General features: G+C 39.9%; 2 protein-coding genes across 4 annotated transcripts in view; both read left to right on the top strand.

The window, feature by feature from the left end:
* The window catches only part of furina (furin (paired basic amino acid cleaving enzyme) a), a 74,078-nt gene extending 66,760 nt beyond the window's left edge, over positions 1-7,318 (top strand). For both annotated transcript variants that reach the window (XM_026378400.1, XM_026378401.2), the window contains exons 15-16: positions 1,120-1,242; positions 2,305-7,318. In XM_026378400.1, coding sequence (XP_026234185.1) covers positions 1,120-1,242; positions 2,305-2,912 — 731 coding nt within the window. In that variant the 3' untranslated portion in view covers positions 2,913-7,318. The remainder of the gene's footprint in view (positions 1-1,119; positions 1,243-2,304) is intronic.
* Positions 7,319-8,269: 951 nt separating this feature from the next.
* fes (FES proto-oncogene, tyrosine kinase) lies at positions 8,270-22,990 on the top strand. Of its 2 annotated transcripts, none has more exons than XM_026378737.1 (18): positions 8,270-9,337; positions 10,463-10,636; positions 11,575-11,671; positions 11,906-12,089; positions 12,995-13,132; positions 13,240-13,359; positions 13,496-13,618; positions 14,817-15,012; positions 16,483-16,563; positions 17,495-17,704; positions 17,879-18,001; positions 18,398-18,451; positions 19,123-19,241; positions 19,327-19,421; positions 19,562-19,685; positions 21,592-21,749; positions 21,881-22,003; positions 22,090-22,990. In XM_026378737.1, the coding sequence occupies exons 1-18, from the start codon at positions 9,113-9,115 to the stop codon at positions 22,239-22,241; spliced, it is 2,496 nt and encodes an 831-aa protein (XP_026234522.1). In that variant the 5' UTR covers positions 8,270-9,112; the 3' UTR covers positions 22,242-22,990. The 2 variants fall into 2 exon arrangements, with proteins under 2 accessions (XP_026234522.1, XP_026234523.1); XM_026378738.1 differs by having other exon boundaries at positions 9,113-9,337; positions 22,145-22,990.
* Positions 22,991-24,198: the final 1,208 nt, after the last annotated feature.

The raw sequence follows: 24,198 nt of genomic DNA, 5'->3' as shown, positions 1-24,198 counted from the left end.
CAAATGATTCATATTTTTTAATGAAGAAAATTAGAAAATTAAATTAAAATGGAATTTGCATGCCAGGAAATGGCAGTAATATATTAAAAACAGTTAGAATAGCTATTGTAAATTCATTACCTTTACTTATGTGTAAATCAGCTTCCTTAAAAATATGACAGGTTGATATAATTCAGGAAAATTGCAGGCACATGTTACAGTATGTGTCTGAACCACCAGGGTACCGAGGCAGCATGAAATGACCTTTCTTGAGTGCTGCACATATATTATTCTGTCTCGAGTTTAGCTCAGGGGTTAAAAGTTCACAGACAGGAGATTAGAGATCAAGTGGCTCCTGTATCCCAGTGTCTATGTCTTTGTTCTTTTTATAGCAGCTGTGAGGCTGACTCTGTAAAACTCTGTTTTTATATAGCAGGATGCTTGATAAAGGTGTGATGGTTAGCTCTGTGGCCTTGAGTAGAAGCGTCTTCCCGTGCCTGCTCTCCTTCTGAGACCTAAAGAAATGCAGTTAGGGTTAACTGGTGACTCTAAGTTACCCAAAAGTGTGAATGGTTGCCTATCTCTGTATGCCGGCCCTGTGATAGACTGACAGCCTGTCTAGCGTGTACCCTGCCTCTTGCCCAGTGACAGCTGAGATTGGCTCTAGCACCCTGCGACCCTTAACAGGAAAAGTGGTTAAGATAATGGATGGATGGATGTTTGCCCTTGGATTATCTTGCAGTAACGGTTTTCATCTGGGCATAGCAGGCCCATCCACAACACAATAGCCATAGACCAATAAAACATCAAAACAGAGATCTAGATAAAAGCCTCACACCTCCCACCTCAGTAAGAAGTCATTTTCTCAAGTGGAATCTCTGAACCACACTTGAATTATTCTTAGGGGAAGTGCACTTTGTAACACCCTTATTAAGCGCAGATTGAAATCATGTCATCTTGAAATTGTGGCTTGTTTCAATGACTCATGAGTCATTTTGTGTCACTCAGTGCAGAAAATCTACAATGAAATAAGGGCACATTTATTAAATCCACCGCAGGGAGTGCTTGAGTTGTACTTTTTTGGGAGGCCTACTTTTTCCCTGGGTAATTTCACTCTCTTACCTCCATCTCTTCACTCAGGCACCCTGACCCAGTTCATACTGGTGCTGTATGGCACTTGCTCATCATCTTCCAGTTCCTCTGACAAGCCTCAGCCTGCCAACATCAGCTGTAAGACGCTGGACCTGAGGCAGATCTGCATTGGTGAGTCTGGTACCTCTTGTCTCCAGTTTGGTTGAGAAAGTCACAACAGCTGAGGGAGTGAAATCACTGAGCCGTGCTGAGATGTCTCATGTGGAGTAGCCTGGATAGTGTGACGTGAATGAGATTAATTGTTATCCCATGTGTGTTCTCGCTGTACGTGTTTGCATCATGACTGCATTAGTGCAGACGAAGTCTATGAAGTCACACCGTTGTCTACTACAAACTTCATAGAATAAGTCACCTTAGTATTGGTTTTAATTTTAAATAGAGATCTAACTTCTGTTGAGAACAAATTAAATTTCACTCCGGGTCCTTTTTTAATAATCCCATTTAATTTAATGCTGTCCATGCTGCCATCCCCTACATAATCCAAATACTGCTATAGGCAAGGTGTAAAGATTCCAGTGGCTGAGCACCAGTCCATCTGCATCTTGTCAGACACAGTGAACGTCTGACCCCTACAGGCTGTCAGGGGTACTCGCACACTGACGGTTGATATCATGCTGTCCGTATATAGACTTGTTGGATCATTAACTGAGTTTATGATATATTTGATATTCAAACATATGGTATGATTATTATGTTTTATGTAGTACACTGTGCTCTATGACAAACAACTATAGTTTTTGAACAACAAAACCCTTTAGCAAAAAAACATTTTCCTTCTGTTGGCGCCCATTCCTGTTTTAGGCTCCGGCGCTCCGAGCACCCTTAGTCTGCTAATTGCCATTATAGGTAATGGTGTGAATCTGGACCTGCTGCATATGGAAATGGGTCTACTGGCTTAAAGGTGCTGGACTCGGCATATACATTTTGTTGTCGATTTTTTTTTTTTTTTTTTTTTTTTTTTTTAAGTAAGCAAAATTAGCATGAACAAAATAGAAATGTCCCCTTGAAAGCAAAACTGCCTTGAAACATTGTGTTACAGCAAACTGTGGATGAATAACTACAGAACACAACATTCTTTACCTCAGCTGTCCTCTCCGCTTCTAGTTGTCTGACTCGTATAAAAAGGTAGAAGGTTCGTGTGGCTGCTTATTCTGGTTTCTTTCTGTGTTACAGAGTGCAATGACGGCTACTACCTCTATCAGCAAGGCTGTGTGAAAGAATGTCCAGCAGGCTTCTCAGTGGGCTCTCAGCCCCTCAACTACACAGTGGGAAACTCCATAACACCACCTTCCGTCCGAGCCTGCCTGCCCTGCCCAGAGCCCTGTTTGACTTGCAGCAGCCTCAGCCCTCAGGCCTGCCTCTCCTGCCCCCCTCACAGCTCCCTGGACTATGTCTCTGGCACCTGCCTACACCTTAACCAGTACATGCGCGAGTCCCCTGGTAGCTTCATGGTGGACAAGGGGAACCCAGGATCACAGCTCCAGCAAAGCTCCCAGCTGCCCATTACCATCGCCGTGCTCAGCTGCATCGCCATCATCGCAACCTTCGTTGGCATCTTCCTTCTGCTGCAGCTGCGCTCAGGCGCGCTCATCAAGCTGCCGTCTCTAGAGGCTGGTGGCGGTCTTGGTGGGAGCTTTGGCCTCAGGGGTAGTAGGGTGGTGTCGTACCGTGGCATCCCGACAATGTGGGGAGATGACGGGGTAAACACAGACTCCGAAAACGAAGAGTTTGACGTCCAAAATGAGAGGACTGCCTTTATTAAAACACAAAGTGCTCTTTAATGCCTCCCACATATCCTCCTTCTCTCCTCATTTGTCGGATAATTCAGGGCTGTGGTAACTGTCCTCTCACAGTCTTTTCTGGTTTTATCTCTCATCCTTTTTTCTCTCTCTGTTACTGGGTTTTCATCCTGCTTCAGGATCTTGTCTTCCACTGTGCTGTGGTTGACCTGATGGGAAGCTGCTGTCTCTCAGAGCTCGGGCCATCCCGAGCTCTGCTTTGTTCACACTTGGGCGCATTTCTATTAAACCGGCTCTCTCCCTCCTTTTGCCCTCAATTGCTAACAGTGTCTGTCTGTGCAGAGTCCATTTTCCCCTCCAGTTCCTTTTTGTTACAGTAAACAAATGATTATTATTTGCTTTCTTCCTCTTTTTTTCTCTTTCCATCAGTCTCAGTGCAGTAGCCAGACGAGATTGTCGAATGTGAGGAGTAGAGGTGTGTGTGTGTGTGTGTGTGTGTGTGTGTGTGTGTGTGTGTGTGTGTGTGTGTGTGTGTGTGTGTAGACATGTCCAAAGTAATGGATCTGCGTGAATGTGAGCATGTAAATCTAATGAATAATGTAGTGCCCTTTGTAGAAAAGCTAAAGCTGGTCCTGTCACATTTAGTACTCCAACAGAAAGGTGATAACAACAAATTGTGTTCTGAAGCATGAAATCCAGTTTGGAAACACAGATTCTTGCCAAACTGTTTGGTGACATCAGTGTCCAAAATCTGTTCAGAAAAAGCACCATTTGTCTGTAGTGATTTACACATTAGAAGTTCATTTTTCAAATCATGATCGTTGGTTAAATGTCCAGGCTTCATTTTGTTATAATTGCGAGAATCACCACAGGCTGCCTGAGAGCTTTCTCTTTTGTCTTCATGATGAGACGTAATTGTATTTACTTTAAACCAAATTTATTCTTCATAGATTAATTCCCTTTATCTGTATTGTTATTGTTCTAGATGTGATGGGAGCTTTAGTTCTCCTATTGTACACACAATCTGGAAAGATCTCTCTGCGCTGGCAGAACAAACTGTGACTCACACAACTAGCAAAGCTTCCATTGGCCTTTTGGGATTCACGATGGACTGAACTTATTCCGGTTTGGAAACAGTAAATTCTCCTGTGCTCAAAACATCCCAACCATCACGTGGAAGGGAATCAGCAAGTAAGATAAATTAAAAAAGGAAAATACACACACATGCACACAGATATTACTCTATCCACCTCGAGGCTCCGTACCTTCTGGAGGTATTTAATTTCTATGTGTGAGGTGCTGACACCCTGGGGCTCAGAGAGAAGCAGCAGAGGCGCAGGGAGGACCCAGAACAATATGTGACTTTTGAGCACAAGAGCTTCTCAGTGCAGCTGGCAGGTGCTGAGTTACCTTTGATTGATTTCTTGACAGAGCCCCAACAATCTATCGAGGCTCTCCCATTTGTCAGAGCACATTAGCACTACAAACACACATTGCACGCGCCTTATATCATAATGACTGAATGTTGGTTTGTGTGTGTGTGGGTGTGTGGGTGTGTGTGTTTGTTTATCGCACATGACGTTGAGAAATGTTTATCTGCCCTCTGAAGTGAGGGTTTCCTTTCCTCCTCCGTCTCACAGTCTCTGCTCTCTTCTTCAAATCTAAAATATTGTTTCGAAATCCTGTGGCGAGACACTCGTCTGCATTCACCCTGCAGTTTTCATCTAATCTGAATTTCAGATTATCTCTTCAGCGTACTTGCCAATTAATTATATTCTGAATCATTCTGCAGCTAACTATTTATTCTGAGAGATTTTAATGATACCTTTAGGGAAAATAGTTTTAAAGTGATTTTTCTCCTGGCTGGTTATGATGTAAAATATACACCTCATGATTTAATCCAGTGTAGCCATTTTGAATCAATTGATCTCTTTATCCACTATGTTGAACTGATAATTTTTTCATTTCCAGTACAAAAACAGTGGAGCTTGCTGAGAGAGGTTGTCATGGTGATGACATGCATACAAAACTGCAGCTGCTCATCCTTTTTATCTACCTCTCATATCATTCTGCAAGGTTTCATACGCTGTTAGGGAAGCTGTTAAATGATTATAGAGGTCAAATTATATGTAAATGCTTCTTGAGAGCGGTTTAGGAGCGTAGGCATTTAAGTGAAATTTATGTTTTAGAGGAGAAACTTCAATTGCAATTCAGAAACGGAAATCAACTGTGTAACTTCGAGTCCCCTGAAATTCCCATATCTCCTGAAATGTATTGGCTTTAGGATCAGCATTCACAGGCAGTTACACCTTGGCTTTAAAACCTGTTATTGAAAATGGAAAGGCAAAGGAGGATTGTCCATTTATCTTCCAAATCTAAATCAAAGTAAAATTGTAAGTTGTTCTCCTCACCTCTCATACCTGAGTGGCTCCAGCTGGGGTTAAGACCTTCGTGTTAAATTCTGTCGCTGACAATCAAGCTATTTACTTTGTTATAAAGGTGTGGAGACGCACAAGCACACAAAACAAATCAACTAATTGAACCACTTGTGTTGCAAAGCCTTCTCAGGTTTTATTCATACATATAAAATAAGTTAAATGTGATTTAAACTCTGAGAGTGCGTTCAGAGATGGAGAGAAAAATATATAAAAAGTACAGAGGATAAAGCGTTTTGAATCAAAACCTGCCAAAAATCCTGTTCAGAAGGACACAGGAAGATTGGTATGTGTCCTTCCAAACCCAGTGCTGCGCCAGGATGCCTAATTCATCTCAGATGGTTGGTGCAGGTGTAGCACATTCGGCTTATTGTGATCGTTTTTGCCAGGAAGCACTAAACTGGATTGGAAAGAAACCCGAGGATGCAAATTTAGAGAAAAACGCTCTCAAAAGGAACAAAGCTAATGTGGCAGAATAACGAGTGTGTGCTGCATTGCTTTTGCATTAGTGCCTACTGCCATTTAGGCTTTGATTAGCTCTACTTTAAGGAGGGTGCTAATTTAAAAACGTAATAACTACAGCTTCAGATTTGAGCCACAAAATCTCATTGACTTCCCAGCTTGGCGTGAAGTGTGTAAACAACAGATAATAGGCTAATGCAGCACCGAAATTGCTTCCATAAACTTTTGTCTTTAACTCTGGATGCTCAGAGTTTGCTATAATTAACTATAATGTGGAACTTTGACCAGTTTGCTTCATTTACTATGAAAACTCAGTCAACAAAATATATTCTAAATCTTGCCTTTCAAAGGATTCATACTGCTTCCAGAAAGAATAAAGTTTCTCCTGAAGTGCAACATTTTGGTTTTCACTTTTAGTCTCTGTGGCACTTCGAGTGCACACACAATATGATTTATTCATCTTAGCTTGATGTTGTATTCACTACAGCCTGATAAAGTCAGAAAACTTTAAACTGAGGAACTCGGAGCTCTGTGCATTCAAGTGTTCAGCGTTTAAGAAAATCATGAATGCAGGCAGCATTAAGTAGCTACTGCTTCCAGAGCAAAGGGAGCTGTCGAAAACCATTAGCAGCCGGCTCACTTCTTTTATTGCAAGAACGTGATGGAAAGTACACACTAAAAAATTCTAATTGTGCCAGAAAGTAGCTCCAGATTTGAGGGCTAACACTTCCCTGGCACTCAATAGCAAAGCCGCCTAATGTAGAAAGTATGAGGAAAGTCAGTAAGAAAAGTTCTGCTTGTTGCAAATTGTCTCCTTTGATTACAAAGAAAAGACTCTCTCAAGGACCCGATGGAGGCTTGTTCTTTTTTACCGCTGATTAATTTCATGTGGAACTTGATGCTGCTTCAGTTCTGCCTTAGGATGTTATCTGAAATGACAAATATGAAGGTGGGAGGAGTTATTAGGAGCAATATCTTTGGCATAACCAAAGACAATCATTTTAATGCTGTCTGTTTGGCGTGTAGACGTGCCGCTTTCAAGTTGTCACAGTCCATCGACCCTTTCACCTGTGTTCAAAGTGTTTTGTTAATATCATTCTGTCATCTCTGCCTCTTTTAAAGATCTGCAGTGTATGTTAAGCAGCTGTGGAGGGAGAAGGTAGAATGTATCCCATCTCCATTAACTTAAGGGCTGTATCAGATCTACGTGCGTCCATATGTGCACATGCTTGTTTAAGTTTAAATGAAACACTTTGTGATGTGGGAGGGATTAGTGGAGCAGCCTCTGTTGGCCTTCTCCTGCCTATACATGCGGTTCCTGGCCTGTGGCTGCACACAGTAGATTGCAGATTTGTGACCTATGAATAATATACATGAATGACTATCTTACATGGGACATAACTCTAAAATAAGGCCTATTTTTGTACTATTTGATCGGTGCAGTGTAATTTTCTTGTAATTTAAAGATTGTTTTGCTCTTGTTTTTCTCCTTTTTATTTAATTGATGTCAATTATAGATTCTACTAAAATAAAGATCTATGCAAATTTGAATGTGTTTTTATTCTGTGGACTGTTGAATTAAATCGTAATTAATGGTAATGTTAAGGACATGAATTCTGATCATGACTGTTTTTATCAGATTGTGTTTGATATATTTGTCTTTTTTAATATGGTCAACAAACGTTTCAGTGAGTTTTTTTCCTTTTTGTCCCCTTTTCGCAAATATAGTTTGAAATGTGGGGCAATCTAAAATTAGAGAAACATGCATTTAAGCGCATTAAATGTGAAATATCAGTCTTTATTCAAGGGTGTTAATCTACGGTACTGATGTATTTTTATACAGAGTGAAAATTAATTTGAGCCACGGTAATTGTGGTGAGAAATGGGCTTCATGTGCATAAATCTATTTAGGTTGCTGCATAACTTAACGTAGCTGCTTAAAGCAATGGAACAATTTAGTCACAGACATCAATGACTGTTTAACTTTTACAAAAAGGTGTGTTTGATTTGAGATAAATAATTTACCTATTTTAATTTGTTTTTGATCAAAATGTCCCTGAAATGACAGCACAGGAAACACCTACATGAATCCCATGCAGCAGGAATATTTCAACATAAAGACGCACTAGAACATCTACTGCTTTTAGCAACACTTTTGCTATAACCTCGCCTGCAACTCATTTGTTGCTTCTGTACCTAAACATAAAAGCAAACGTTTCCTCTGCGGTCTGTAAAAGTAGTCTTAGCAGCACTGCATGGCCTTTTAGTATTTGTGTCCTCCTGTTCTCTGCAGCTTGTATAAGGAGTGTTTTAAAAGATTTGGTGTAATTACGTCAGTGAGGTTGCACCTATCACTAATAATGGAGTGTAACAGTTCACCGTTATTAAAAGTTAAAGTGTGAAAACAGATGAAAATCTTTTTTAAGTACAACACCATCAAACATTAGTTTGTTTTTTTTGCTCTCAAAGTGAAGACAGCTTAAAAAAAAAAAAAAAAGAAGAGTCTTGGGCACACAGCTAAACGTTGCTACAATTCTTCACTATTTTATGTGTACATGCACAAATTAGACTTAGAAAACATGCGTGTATCACCTTTAGACCAGTGTGGTGAAGCCTTACAGCCACAGTGCTTTAACAACCTGCTCACTATATGTTCATTTCTGATGCACTAATTATCAAGAGTTAGTGGTATATTGTCAGAAATTATGTTTTATATACAGCTGATATACAGCTAATACTGATGTACTGCAGCTTACTCATGTAAGTAGATTTTAATTAGTCCAGAGTACATACAGTATTGCTGGGTGGTTTATTATTTATAAGTAACCGTGTATTAACTTGTAAGAACAGCTGCGAATGGACCTTAGTGTAGTAAATATTCAAATACCTTTATTTACCTTGTTCTCCAGAAAATATCTGACATGTCTGACACACACAGCACAGACAGATCTCGGTGGTTTTTCTCAGGCAGCATTCAGCCGCCACAAGTTTCTGTGTTGTTTTATTTTATTTGTACACGTACATCATTAAAGGTTTTGGTGACAATACCATATAATATTTAAATTTTTGTACCTAGGTTTTGTGTTACTGGACAATTATCAACATAGTCGCACTCAAACAGACACAAGGAAGTACTGCTTCATGAATGTCTGTACTTTTTTCTGTATGCACACAGGGAAGTGAAACCCTTCTATGACCACAGACAACTAACTAACTGAACTTGGTCATTCACAGCTGCTTCAGCTCGTTACTGTTTCTGTTCCACTCGTGAGAACACACAGGTGCTGTAGGATTTACTGTGGACAGCAAATCCTTGGCAGGAAGGACAGTTTGAAATACTCAGAAATGGGTTTTGGGGAGGACCTGAGGTGTCCACAGGCACACGCAGCAGTCATGCGGCTGCTGGACTCAGAGCTACACCTGATGGAGGTCATGAAGAAGTGGATGGGTCAGCGGGCTAAGAGCGAGCGGGAATTTTCAGTGCAGCTGCACCACATGGCTGCCATTGCTGATAAGCTGGACCGACCTCAGCTTGGTACAGGACTGGATTACATTAGCCAACTGAACAAGGTGAGCTCTCACACTACACTTCATTCATCAACTGATTGTCAATCATCATCAGTCATTGAGAAGGCTGCTTCTCATTGTGGGAGTTTCTTTAAAAAGTGAAGTTAGTGGTTTTGCCAAACGTTTTTAAATTTTATTAATTGTGCAACAGAAAATGGATTTTTTTCTTTCAAATATCTGGAAGAACGTAGTCAACATGAAAGAAAATACTTCCCTAATCCTAGATTCGCTTCATAATGTGATGCAGTTTTGAAAATATGATTTTGAGAACTTTAAAAATAAATAGTACTAAAAATAAACCTGAACCTGAACCTTTAGTCATCAATGGCAAGAATATTATATCGGTAAAAACAGTGACTGCTGACCCATGCTGCTGCACGGGTTTGGATGCAATATACAGAATAAGTGTCATAGTTTGTACTGTATTAGTGAAAGCTTTAATATAAAATTACAAAAATCTGTGTTTGTGGTTTGACATTGTCGTGCCTGAAATAAGCAAGGCTTTTCCTTTTGTCTGGATGGCAGACTGGTGACTTCACAGATATGAAACCCATGGTTTGAGCACTCATACACCCAGACGCCATCATTTATGCTGGCTTCTAAACTGTGTGCTGAGACAGTCCCTGTCCTCTTTAGCCTGGATGGACGTGGTGTTCATCATGTCCAAAAAGAATTTAAAATTTTCCACTTCACCTCAGTTTATTTTAAATGAGCTTTGGCCATGAAGAGGTTTGCCGAATTATTAGTTTTTTCTCCATAGTAGCAATTTAACTTCTCAATTTAACAATCTGTGTTCACTGACAGTTTATTCTTATTGGGCATTCCCGAGTGATTTCCACTGCTGGATTATAACTGTTTAATGTACTACTGCATTATAATTCAAGGCTTTCAAGAAAACATGTTTCGTGTTTATTTTACTATTTAAAATAGCAAATTCTTATCCAGATCACAATGTGTGTTCGTATGGCTTCATCGTGAGGACCAGCCTGAATTTCAGTAGATTAACATGGCATACGCAACAATGGGGGGTTGGAAATGCATTATGTCAATGAGACTGACGTGTGTCTTTAAATAATTAACTTTCTTTTGTTTGAATGGCCTGTGCCTCCGATGTTGGCTCTCTGTCAGTCATTGGGAGTGCTGGTCTCTCAGACAGACTCTCTCAGTCTGCTGATGAAGAAGCGCTCGGAGGATCTGCTGGATGGTCCCATCAGCAAACTGACACTGCTCATCAGAGACAAACAGCAACTCCGCAAAACCTACTCAGAGCACTGGAACCTTTTGAGACAGGAACTCAACAAGGTGTGTAATAGACAGACAAACAAACAAGCTGCTGTCTTGTTAAAAACCAGATCAACTACATTTGTAGTCAAACCTTTTCACTGTGAGGAAACTGCTCACTGATAAACGTAAACTTAAACGTAAAGTCATTTTTCAGATATAGCTTTCATAGATTTTATACATACTGTTGATCTGTTAAAGTCCTAGTAGCTGACAATTAGCAGGCAAACAAAACATATACACGATGAGGATGATGTTTGTGCAAACGTATGACCGTGTTCTGTGGTCTAAAGGTCTATATGTGGTATTGGTGTACTTACTGGTTATACTATCTATTTGACCATTTAAAGAAAGCAGAAGTTCCTGCTTTCAAAACTATTTGTAGTGTAGTACATTTTTGTGTAGTACATCATCTTCGCATGCAGAGCAGCTCTACGCCTTAATAAACAGGAGTCGAATGGTGTTAGGTTCAAAAAACCGACAAGAGTGGGTGCCAACACATTTTAATGTTATCTCAAGGTGATTTCTACACTCCGCACTGTTTTTATTATTCAGTTACATCAAGCAGATGATGTGTTAATTTTCAGTGCTGTGCAGAGAGAGGTCTTGCAGCTTTTGGTTTTGTGTACATATTACTGTGTGGTTATAGAATAGATAGATCCTATGCAACAAAACAACGATGCCAAAGATGCTATCAGGTGGAGTTCTGAGGTACTGTCACCAGCAGCATGACAAAGGTCAGACCATTTCCTCAAATGTCTTTTCTCATGTTTCGTGTTCCTCTGCAGTTAAACATACCATGGCTCCTGTCCACTTCCTGTGTCATTTAGTGCTAAATGTTTACTGAAGCAGCCGTTAACCACCAAACGTGTTCCTGTGAATCACACCTGTCCTTGCACAACATATCTTCCAACTGTTTGTTTGCCATAAAACATGTTGTTGTCTGTGTGCTGCTCCAGGTTACTCAAACAGAGGTGGAGAGGCTGAAGAACAGCTACAGACAGACTGTGAGAGATGTAGCTCAGGCTAAGAGGAAGTACCAAGAGGCCAATAAAGGTGGATTCCTGGTATCACTTACTTATTTGAAAAGGATCAGTTTCAGTGATGGCGCAGTCTGTTTCTTATTTTTACTTTTATTTTCACTTTATTAATTTAGAGGGTCTAAAGGGTAGAGGGGGTTATATGATCAAACGTTGATGTACATTAATTTTTAATTTAAGTGAAGTGTAAAACTGTGTTTTTCCATCATCATGTTGTAAGATATCGTCCCCTTCCTTTATGTGTGTGCAGATAAAGAGAGAGACAAGGCTAAAGAGCGTTACATAAAGGCTACAGTGAAACTTCACGAGCTGCATAATGAGTACGTCCTGTCGGTGCAAGCGGCTCAGGTTTACCATCAGCACCACCACAATAAGATCCAGCCCGCTCTACTCAGTGCACTGCAGACTCTGCAGCAGGAGATGGTGCTCATACTGTAAGATTACATTTACTACAGATCGGACAGAAGGCTGTGGTTGTGTTTGCTTGTGTGTGGGTAAAAATGAGAACTACACTGAAACTAATAGGAACTTTTCATATGCTGCTGTCTGCTGTACCTGAAATGACACCTCATTTTCATAGTTCTCACAGTAAATGAACATTGTCCTCAAATCAAATATTATTTCATCATACATCATTATGAAATAACTTTCCATTATTACTCCTTTCTATTTACTACGTCATTTGATCAAGATCAGTCACTTGTTTTAAATATCCCCTTTATACAAAATAATCTTACATGAAGTTGAAATTAGCCTGAGCTGATGCAGCGGAATTTATTTTCAATGAACTTCATCATGATTTATTTGTAATATTTTCTCAGCGACTGTGACATCCGCGACAGCTTTTCCTGTTTGTTCTTTCTAGAAAAAAGTCTGTCACAGATTGACTATCTACTGTAAACATTACGTTTAAAATGTATATGGCAAGAAAATGTAATCATGTGAGAGAAGAGAAACAAAACAAACAACAACAAAAAAACTGTGATATGGATATTGAGATTTGTGAAGCTTCATGCATTAAATATTTGACAGCCGTCTGTCAGATATCTGTCAGATCTCAGGTCTTTTAACAGCCTCTCCTTGAAACTCCATTCCTGTAATAAGCAACAAGCTTCTACATATTTACTGTGATGGATTTCTTGTCTTAGGAAAGATTCAGGTAGATTTTTATAGCAGTGAAATGAATCAACCTAGAAATTCTTATGTTTTGGAAAAAAGCAGTGACGTGATTTGAAATAGACTAAAACTTACAAAAAGTCCCTGAAGTCACTGAAGAGAACAACATCTGTGCATCATGTGTAACTCTGTTTCCATGTGTGCTTATTGGATTCTCAACCAGAAAGGAGATCCTGCAGGAGTACTTTGATTTATCCACTCTCCTGCATCATGAAGTAGTACGGATCCACAGGGAGATGTCCTCTGCTGTCCTGGCCATCGATCCCCACAGAGAGTACGAGAGCTTCATCCACCAGAACAGGTAAACTGAGGCAAATCTCACCGCCAGCTGTGTATTATTCATTGAAGGAAATCCACGCCACAGAGCACTGGTGCCATGGACTCTGTCTGTGTGTGTGTGTTTATGAGGTCTGTGGGGGAGATTCCTGCATGTGCAGAGTTTGACTGTAGTCTTCTGGAGGACGCTGAGCATCTAAAAGCCAAAGAGATTGAACTGAATGACCTCACACTTGAGACAGTCCAGCACAAGTGAGAACAAACAATGCAGTTTCAATCAGATGACTAAATTTCCTTTCTCAACTCTCAACAACTTCCTTCTCCTACAACCCCCCTCTTTATTTTGAACTCTCGTTACTTACCTCATCACATTATTTCTCTGTCACAGATTGACTGCAGTAGAAGAGGAGTTGCTGGAGCTGGCTCGAACTCTGGGCTCCCAGCAGACCTCAGTAGAACAGCTGGAGTTTGAGCTGGAGGCAGAGCGCGAAGGTGTCAAAAAGGGCCAGAGGTGAGCGGATCTCAAGCACAAGCCAGAATCGATAATGCTCTGATGTTGTATTTAGAGGTTGGGGAGGAGGTTTCAAAATAAAAACACAAAGCCTTTGGTAGCTGTGAAGACAAATTACTCCAGTTTGTCCCTGTGGACAGGCTATCCCATCAGGAGAGTTCAGTATGGCTGTGCAACAGCTAATAAACAGTGAGGTCTCAGGGGAAAGTAAGTTTCTTATGAATTATAATACATCTATATGGTCGGAGTTATGGAACTTAAACCCCTCATTTGTCTTGGTTGATGAAGCTGTCTGAAGGTGTTAGAGGTTTACAGTCCTGTGGGAACAACAGAGTCATTGACAAACTGCTGGAGGACAACTGGACAATGTGCTTATTCACAAAAATGAAGCTGGAGAGCACATATGGTGGTGTTGGTGGTGCTAGTAAAGTGAGTAGAGGCCGTGTTGCCCTTTCATTTGGATTTTGAAGAAAGATTTTGTAAAGCAACCGTGACAAGTTGTATTAGATTGACCTACTGTGGCAAACCTGTTTGAGGAAGTAAGGAAGTCAGAACGTTGTTCTGTGTTCCTATGTTTCCTAGGTTATCAATAATGATGATGATGATGATGATGATGATAATGTTTTTTCAGTTTATTTGGTGGATACAAAAAAATGATCAGGCAAAGGCATGTTAGGATGTTAGGATTTGGTCTGTTCAGAGTCCTTTAGTGCCTAACATTACAGTATTTTAACACCAGCGGTAGAAGAAACGCCACAGATGAACTGTTAAATGTTAATGAAATGGATTAACCAATTAATAACATTACAAGACTACCCCTAATAACTCCCTAAGCCCACACCATGCACAACTAAAGAAAGCAACAGCAAATGCCCTGCTGCCCTGTATCAGCTTAATTCTCCTAATTTGTGTTCTGTTTAATCTTTCAGGACTTCTACAATAAATACCCTGCTCATTTTTAAAGTTCTGCTTTGGGACTTATTGATAGAGAAACATTTTTATTGATTGAATTAGTCAATAGGAAGCATCTGCAAACTTGCGAGGCTTTTTATTGATGTCTGTGTGCCTGAGTATTGTCTAACTGTCACTTGTGTTGTTTTATCGACTTGTTCAATCCTTTGTGTTGATCACACTGTAAAGGTCCTAAACAAACCTAATTTACCTTGCATGACATACAGTTGCACTCTGATTTATCCAGGGTCTACCAGTTCAGCAAGAGACATGCACTGGAGGAGTGTCGGCAGCAGGTCGCTCTGTCTCAAGGCATAAGAGCCAAGTTGGAGGTGCAGAGGCTTATTCTGAAGGAGAAACTGGATCAGCTGGGCTCTGATGAACCTCCCACTGCTCTGATGATGGACATAGACACCGTTTCAGTTTCATCCAGCACAAGCAATGTATGTTCTCTCTAAGAAAAATGTGATTACTGCTTAAGGATAAACAGGCACAGTAATTACACGCTATTGTTGGTAGAAAAGGGGTCACACTGGGTAGAAGGTCACAGAACCAGTCTTTCATTTTCTACTTCTAGATAATTTTGTACAAAAAGGCTCAAGTCTCGGATAATAAGCTCTAAGTCTATTCCAAATACAAAACTTAGTGCTTGTGGTCTTAAACATTAGGCGTGGTGAGGCCAGCAGACTGACTGCCTGGTTGTCGAACTGCAACTGGGCAGACAGCATGATGGTCGTGGATCAGTGCCATCCTGGAAAATCCCTCTCACCTGCTCTGTGACGAACTGTGGCATATGGGAATCTCCTACAGCCGCAGAAACTAAGATGGAGCATTTCAGATAAAACTGTCAGCCAGACTTAATCATTATCTGAACTATAATACATGCATTCATAAAAAAAAAATTAATAAATCAATTTAAACACCCATAGGCCCCCTCCACTACCCATGCTCTCTGTTGTTTATTTAATATCTCTTTTTATCTTGGTTGCATGGTTACTTATTAATGTTTATGAAAACTGGCTTTTTGTTCTTCCTCTTTGTTCTGTCATTGTACTGCTGCTAAAAGTAAATTTCCCCTTTAGATATATACGGTCATATTTACAGTGACCAGCTTAATTGTGTTTTTGTAAATATAATTTAAAGTACGAAGCCTGGTACACACACAAAGTGTTGGGACATGGGCATGTTTAGCACTGTGTCATGTACACCTTTGCTTTAAATCACACTTTTTTAATTGCTGTTGCAAACCGTTGTAATTTTACTATTGGAACTTTGGCTCATGCTTGCTGGAGACAAGACTTTACCAACTCAACAGTCTGTGGTCAGCATTCTCTGACCAAACATTTTCAGTAAGCACGTAAGCCTCAGTGTTGCAGCACATGCAGCATGATCTTTATATTGTCCTGCTGAAATGTACACTGACGTCTCTAGAAAAGACATAGCTTTGATGGCAGCGTATGCATGTCTATAGTCCCAATGTACTATCGACATAGAAGTGCACCTTGACATATATGCAAGTCACCCATGCTGTGAGCACTGATGCACCCGCAAACCATCACAGATGCACGATTTTGCACCTTTTGCTGATTGTAAACTGGATGGTCTTTTGTTAATCTTTGGCACAAAGCACCGAATGTTTTTGAAATGGATGTCAATTCTCTGCACAAATGAATGCCTCTTTTCTACTTCATCACCTTATTTGGAATCATGCAGAACAGTGTTTTTGAATATTTTATAAATATTTCAGTCTTACTCTAAAATCTCAGTCTCATTTTGTTAGTGTGGTGCAACATTTTAATTTGCCTATATTTACAGAATACATTCAAACATATTTTCTTTGCACAGATAATGGTTCCAGTACTATTATATAATAGTATATATAATATATTACTATGGATCTTGTTCTTTTTCAGGACCACAGCCTAAATCCTTCCAAACACCTCATGGATGGGATCTTTAACAATCTCAGTGGCCTGTTTAAACCCAAATGTGAGGTAGGTTAAACACTGACAATCAAGAGACTGTAAATACAAACCAAACAATGACAGATAGAATAGGCATCACACTGCACACTGCACAAAATGTACCGTGTATTATAAGAAATGCACACAGAGAAATACTCTATTTTCTCTGTGTGCTGACACTTTGACACCGGAAGGACAGTTCTTCCAGTTGAAGGACACCTCCCTTTCTCACTCTAACACCTTTTGCTCTTAACTTTAACTTCAGTGCCTATGTTGTACTCTCAAACCTCTTACTGCACAACAAACAATTCATCACTTTTTGGCGAAACTGGCAGACTCTCAAAGTGTATCCTCGGTGCTGCTGTACTCACTCACATGATCTTTCTTTGAGGTCTCTCACTCCTGCAGGCACCACGGGTATCATTGAGGTCAGCTTTGTCGGTCAAGTTCCTACTTTTAAAATTCTGCCTGACCTAAAACTAAGTTTACTCCTCAGGCAGCTGGTTTACATTTCATCATTTTATCATTGCTGACAAACAATAGCACACAGAGAGCCATGACCCAGCTGTCCTGCACACCAGCTCTCAATGGAAAAAGGCCTTGTGCGCTCATTCTTTTCAGTTTAATCTGCCAGAAAGATAAAAAATGTGACCATGTGCATGCTGTAAAAGATCATTTTTTCAGCAAATTCTAATTTAATTTCTAAAATGTAATATGTTGGACTTTAGTGGTCTAACCTATTTAAAGTGTGAACTACTTCCCCCGCACGTCAAACACTGCAGTACCCTAGAGGCATTAAGAGTGGTGTGGTTAGACTTTAAAGTATTACAGATTCTTCTTTGAAGTATCGCCATATAATCTCTGCAGAATCATCTTAAAGACTATCCTTTCTCACTTCTTATTGTTTCATCATATATATCAGCTTTAAAGATTCAGCTTTTCTCTGTTTCTCTGCCTCCAGGAGCTTCCAGTCCTCATTCCAGTGCAGGAGGTGGATCGTCCTTTGGGGCAGCAAGACTGGTACCACGGAGCCATTCCCAGACTAGAGGTCCAGCAGCTGCTGAAGAATGATGGAGACTTCTTGGTGAGGAAGAGTCAGGAGAAACAGGGTTACGTGCTCTCTGTGCAATGGGAAGGGCTCTGCAAACATTTTCTCATTCAGAACACAGATGTAAGTAAATCTACCTTATGGAAAAGAAAGATTCTGTAGAGAATAACTTTATAAATGTATTTCTCTGTGTATTTCACATCCGATAGTTTAAACTGTAATTTTAAATCTCAAATTTTGTTTTGATTTATTATCTTTCATTATATTGTGATGTTTTTCTCCTTTGTGTGTCAGTAGAATCTGTACCGTCTGGATGGAGAAGGCTTCCACAGCATCCCACAGCTGATCAATCATCTACTCTTTTCACAACAGCACATCACTAAGAAGACAGACGTAGTGCTGAAGAAACCTGTACCGAAGGTAACGCACATACACAGTCCCTGAATATGCCAATATTATTTTATGTCCAAGCTGTAGATTATGTTTCCTAACATAGTTGGATGGTGGTGCAGTGGTTAGCACTGTGTAGAATATACATGTTCTCCCTATGTCTACATGGTTTTCCTCCAGTTTACTCCCACACTCCAAAGACATGAAGTTAGGTTAATTAGTTTCTGTAGCTGTGAATGATTGTCTATCTCAGTGTGTCAGTCCTGTGATTGACTGGCCGCTTCTTCCAACATGTTAATCCAGTGTGTTAGGGCCAGAGCTAAATCCTTCGCTAGTGAGATGTGTGCATATGCAACCAAACATTTACCATTCACCTCTCACTGGTTTCAGAGTTTGTTGTGTTTTTCTTCTTTTAAACCCCATTAGGACAAGTGGGTCCTGGAGCATGATGATATTATCTTGGGACAGCTCATTGGACGGGTGGGTGAACTTGACATCTGTTGACAAAAATGTAAAAGTGAAGTTGGTATAACTTGCGCTTATGCCTAATAACAGAGTAAGTCACAATGTATGTGTCGGTGTTCTTATCTGTCTGTGACTCAAAAGGAGAAGTGCTTAAATTTAACTTTCAGAGCCACTGTCTGAATTCGAGAGTTTTTATATTATTCCACGTGTTCGCTTTTGCAATCCAACTTCTCATGTTTGAGCCAGAATCTGATTCAGAATATGAGAGTGAACAAGATGAACAAGATCACTGAAGGTAGTATTACTGCTGCCATATGTGCGCGACCCCTCTTCTTGTTGTCACTCATTTATATGGAATAAGTCACAGTATAGTGTGACTGCTCCAGCAAAGCAAGGCGCTTTTAATGAGCCCCTTAAAACAAGTTTTGTTTGTTTTTGGTTTAGTCAAATAACTAATAACTTACAATTTATTATTACAATAATGGAGACCCTGTTGTTCCTTTAAAGTTTAGATTCACAATTGTTTTGAAATTTGTTTCAAGTTACCAGAACTGAATGACTGACTAATGACGAAAAATTCATCTAAAGCTAATATAATATGTGGCTTTAGCAGAAGTTAGCCCCTTCCAGTCTTTTCATTACAAAACCATACCAGTGACCTTACTGGTGGTGTTGGTTCTCCACAGGGTAACTTTGGAGAGGTGTACTGTGGCCGTTTACGCTCTGATAACAAACCTGTAGCTGTGAAGTCTTGTAAAGAAAACTTGGCCCCAGAGCACAAGAGTAAATTCCTGATGGAAGCCAGGTTAGTCTTTGCACCACTCACTCTAACTCTGTACACACACATATACTATAATTACATGCACACACTCCTCCTGTGTGTTTTCCAGGATCCTGAAACAATATGACCATCCCAACATCGTGAAGCTGATAGGAGTGTGCACACAGAAACAGCCCATCTACATAATCATGGAGCTCATAGAAGGTAAATATGATGCTGTTAGACACCACCTTTAAATTTCTTAACTTGTTTAGCCACAGGCTTTTAGGTTTGTTATTGACTCTGTTCACCTCATCACAACATACTGTGTGTATTTATGTGTGTGTGTGTATATGTTCCCTAAGGTGGTGATTTTCTCTCCTTCTTGCGACATGAGGGTCCCAACCTGAAGCCTAAGACATTGATCAAAATGACAGAAAATGTAGCAGCTGGCATGGAGTACCTCGAGAGCAAGAAGTGTATCCACAGGTTGGTCCATCAGCCACTTTCTGTACATATCCACAGACATGTCTTGAGGGAATGTCTTCAAATTTGGCACAAATGTTTGAATCAAGGATGAACTGATTAGATATTGGTGGTGACTATGATTACAATAACATCATGAGGGAATTTATTCAAATGTGTTCCCAGACCCATTTCTATTGATAGTAAAATAACGAGGGGTATGAAACAAACCAAATGTTCCATAAGGAACGTATTTCTTAAAGTTCTGGTGGCACCCAATCAAGAGGAGTGTACAACACCCTAATTACACCTGGATAAAAACACATATTCCACTTATAAAAGCAAAAGCCATTCAGCACAACAAAGCATCCAGCTCTCCATGTTGCTTGCTACACTGCTGGTTGAGGTTTAAATAATAATTAAAAAAATATAATGATCAGGCATTACACCTACATGAATATAAGATTTTAAAAAACTACACAGTGGATTTAAAACTATGAATCCAATATATGGGGATGTTCACCAAACGGTGGCCCCAAATTAATTAGCTGGATGTTATTACTATATTACTAATTGTTATACTATTATTATAACATTTAACATTTCATGTACAGTATAATTTGGTTTCCATGAGAACAAGATAGGGACAAGCTGCAGGCAATTTAGGCTTTTATAAAACATAAAACAAAATATATAATATTCACTTCCCCAACATTCACTTCACCAAAGCGTTAAACCTGTTAAACCTTGCAGTACTTCCTCACATGTCAAAGAACTAATCAATAAGAAGACAAAATGTGGCTTAAATAACTGATAGATGTGGTGTTCTTGAAAAGGGAGCTGAAAAATATTAGAATAAACTATTAGAATATTAGAAGAACCATGGCTTTAGCATGGCTTTACGTTACATTCATTTAGCAGATACTTTTGTCTAAGGCTATTTACAACAAGTGCAATCACACTCAAGAGGAACAGGAGCTAAAATTGGAGTTCTCCTAATAAACCTCTTACATCATGTTCAGAAAGCTATAGAGGAAGTGCTTAGAGTTTGATTTGCAATAACACGTAGAGCTGGGGAGTAGTCTTAATAAGTTGATAATAACAAAAAGATTTCATCTTATAAATAATAGACGTTAGATAAAGATATACAGTATCTGTCCGTTCTGTCCAGATATAAATAAACAGTCTGAATCGTTTCAGCTAAACCACTTCCTTGTTTCTTTGTTCTAACTGCTGCTAGATTTAATGCTATAGTGCTCAATGACCCAAGGGAGTGCAGGAAGAGAGACTGTTGCTATAAAGAAAGATATAGAGGTGCAAAACCATTGAGAGCCTTGTACACTGGTAATAAGATTTTAACATCTGCTGTCAAAGAGACAAGGATCCAACACAAGCATGCTGGAATGGGTGTGATGTGTTCTTTTTCACCTTTTACAACCCAAGAGGAAACGTGTCTCACAACCCAAGTTGTAGCTACATACAAACAACCTCAATAGATTGTTTTAGAAACTGAAAACTTTGGTGATGCAATAGAATCATTTACATTTTTTTGTGCAAAAATACAGTGAATGCAACCTGAAAAGAAACTGTAGTGGTGTTTTTAGGGATTTAGGGTTTCTGTTATCGAGTGGGAGTGAAGGGGGAGATCGGAGTCTTGTTGGTGCTCTGAAGGAGAAGGTTGTGACACTTGACTTAATTCAGGAGAACTGTATGATTTGCTCGGGGGAGATGGATCAGAGCAAGCTACTGGCAGCTGCTTAGTCTCTAACGCTGCATCTAAAACTGCCTCATGTGTAAAGCCTGTTCTCTCACCTATTTTAGTAGTATTTTAGTAGTCTGTTGTCTTGATGTTTGTCTTATTTTTCCTGCAGCGCACAATGTTTTCATTGTTTTACCAGCCTCTGTAGAAATCACTCTTAAATCTTTCAAGGGACCTGGCAGCGAGAAACTGTCTGGTTGGTGAGCAAAATGTGGTGAAGATCAGTGACTTTGGGATGTCCCGTCAGCAAGATGACGGCGTCTACTCTGCAGAGGGCGGCCTCAGACAGATTCCTGTCAAATGGACGGCCCCGGAAGCCCTGAACTATGGTAAGGCACGAACTGCTTCTACCCTGGAATCAAAGCCAGACATGTTTTGCCTCTTCCTCTCAGTTGCCAAAAACTGACAGAAGACCTGCATCTGTGCATTTGCTAATGCTTCCCCCTGCTGGTGTTTTCAGGCCGTTACACCACAGATAGTGACGTCTGGAGTTTTGGTGTCTTACTGTGGGAGACCTTCTCCTTGGGAATGACACCCTACACCAGCATGACCAACCTGCAGACACGTGAGGAGGTGGAGAAAGGTAAAGACTCGTATTAGTAAAGGTTCCAGCTCCATCACTGTGTTTAACACTGATGCTGATGAATTTCTGAATTCCACATGTTTCAGAACTGGTGTGCAAAGATTACCTCAACCTCTTTTGCCTGTCCGTGATGTGTTTCAGGATACCGCATGCCTGCTCCACACGGCTGTCCTGTGGAAATCTCCAGGATTATGAACAGTTGCTGGCAGTACGATCCCAAAAACAGACCGTCTTTTAAGAAACTTCGGGCCGAGCTTAGTGCTATATACAGGAAAACTACTTAATGTTGATTAGACATGTAGTTTTTTACATTGTTGTTTGTTAGTTTCCTTTAGAAGAGGTGGTGAAAACAAGTAGGAACACTGAAACAGAGCGCTAAGAGTCTTTTAATATTTATTTTTCTACTAATTTGGTTGTGGGAACAAGTTAGAAATGGACTACAAACAAAACATCAATGACCCGGTAACAGCAACATTCTTCCTTTCCTCCCATCTTGTCCTGTTCGTCTGGTTTTCACTCCTCTCCAAGTACACATCTGCCTTCTCGTAAACAGGACAAACATGCTACTGCTGTATATAAATACAGCATGCTGTACATCACATGCTGTACTGTTACAACCGTAACAAATGAAACACTCATGTGACAAAGAAACCACATGATATAAACTCAGACATCCTCCTGCGAAGTGCAAAGGCTGCCATCACAGCCTTCAGCCAATAAGGTTTGAGTCAGCGCACGGTTTCAGGCTGTTTGAGTCCGTTTTGTTGTCTGTTTGGTTTTTAAGCTCTAAGTCGGAAGCATGCAGGGATTCAACTCGTGGACACCTCAACGTGTTTTTACCTGTTTTTTGAACACAACAATGCAAGAATCCGTCTGTTAAAGTGTACCAGCAGACTGTACACAGATCAAATGAATTAAATTAATATTCTAAAGTTTGCTTGTGGTCAATAAAACCTGTGCTATCGCATCTGTTAGGTAGCAACTGCAGCAAGTTTTTGTCGTATTCTGCACTAATTTAGAAATGCTGACTGTTTATATGTGGTGTCATGATCAAGTCAGAGCCATATTCAATGCAGAAAAACTAAGTAATATTAATGAGGCAGAAACTATTGCAATTTTCTCATTGGCTAGAAGTCAGAGCCTCAATTACAAGCAGAAAAGCATGTTAACATATTTCATATAATACATATTTTTTATGGTTTCATGTCAAATGAAGTCAGATCCTCAATGAAGTCAGACTCACAGCTTCTGCTGTATATTGAGCAAAGAAAGAAATCCTTCCACACAAAGATCATTTACAGCAGCTTTCAGCTGTGTTAAAGGAATATTACCATATAAAAACACAATTAGCTGTTAATTTAAGGTTATGTTAATCAGGTCTGCAGGTTAATCACAGAACAGAGAACAGAGAACAGAGCACTGTAAATAATGAAACTGAAACTGTCAGGATGACTCAAGCTGTTGAATGCAAATGCTGGAGTTATATGTATTGTCTCTAGTTAAAGAAACTTTCTACTTAATGCCAAAAACAGTAAAAAGTCTTGTTTTATTGCACCGTTGACTCGGTGCAGAGCTCACAAAAGCTAATGGAGGCTGCTAACGTTTATGGTTTGTGTAAATTATACTGATAAATAGGTGGTAATGATATATACAGTTGTAATCATATGAGTTGAAACACAACTTAGTGTGCACAAACCCCCTTTGTATTTTATGCATTGCTGGGTTTGTGAATGGTGCAAATTCAGACTCAACTGTTCTTTGGTAATGCTAATATTTGCAAGTTACTTGAAGGTAAGTAAAATAAAATGCTAAGCTGTGGACTCCAATGAAGGGGATTGGAATCCACCTGTGGTAAATTCAACTGATTGGACATGATTCTGAAAGGCACACTCCTCTCTATAGAAGGCCTCACAGCTGACAATGCATACTGTATCAGAAACCAAAAACATGATGTCAGAGGGACTGCGTGCAGACCTCAGAGACGGCATCACTACAAAGCACAGATCTGGAGAAGATTACAAAACATTTCTGCTGCACTGAAGCTTACGCGAGGCTGTTGTTGCTGCCAAAGGTGCTTCAACAAAGCACTGAGTAAAGGCTCTGAGTCCTTCAGTACATGGGATATTTGAGTTTTTTGTTTTAAATGAATTTAAAGACATTTTTGAAATTCTATTTTCATTTTGTCATTATGAGGT

Source organism: Anabas testudineus, chromosome 3 (assembly GCF_900324465.2).
Source record: "Anabas testudineus chromosome 3, fAnaTes1.2, whole genome shotgun sequence".
Taxonomy (NCBI): domain Eukaryota; kingdom Metazoa; phylum Chordata; class Actinopteri; order Anabantiformes; family Anabantidae; genus Anabas; species Anabas testudineus.
This window is presented reverse-complemented; position numbering and strand designations above follow the sequence as displayed.

Excerpts from the sequence above, each read along its gene's own strand:
- fes (XM_026378737.1), top strand. The coding sequence starts at position 9,113 with ATGGGTTTTGGGGAGGACCTGAGGTGTCCACAGGCACACGCAGCAGTC. Across the intron at positions 12,090-12,994 it reads CAGGAGATGGTGCTCATACT|AAAGGAGATCCTGCAGGAGT; the intron begins GTAAGATTACAT and ends ATTCTCAACCAG. Across the intron at positions 18,452-19,122 it reads TGGGACAGCTCATTGGACGG|GGTAACTTTGGAGAGGTGTA; the intron begins GTGGGTGAACTT and ends GGTTCTCCACAG.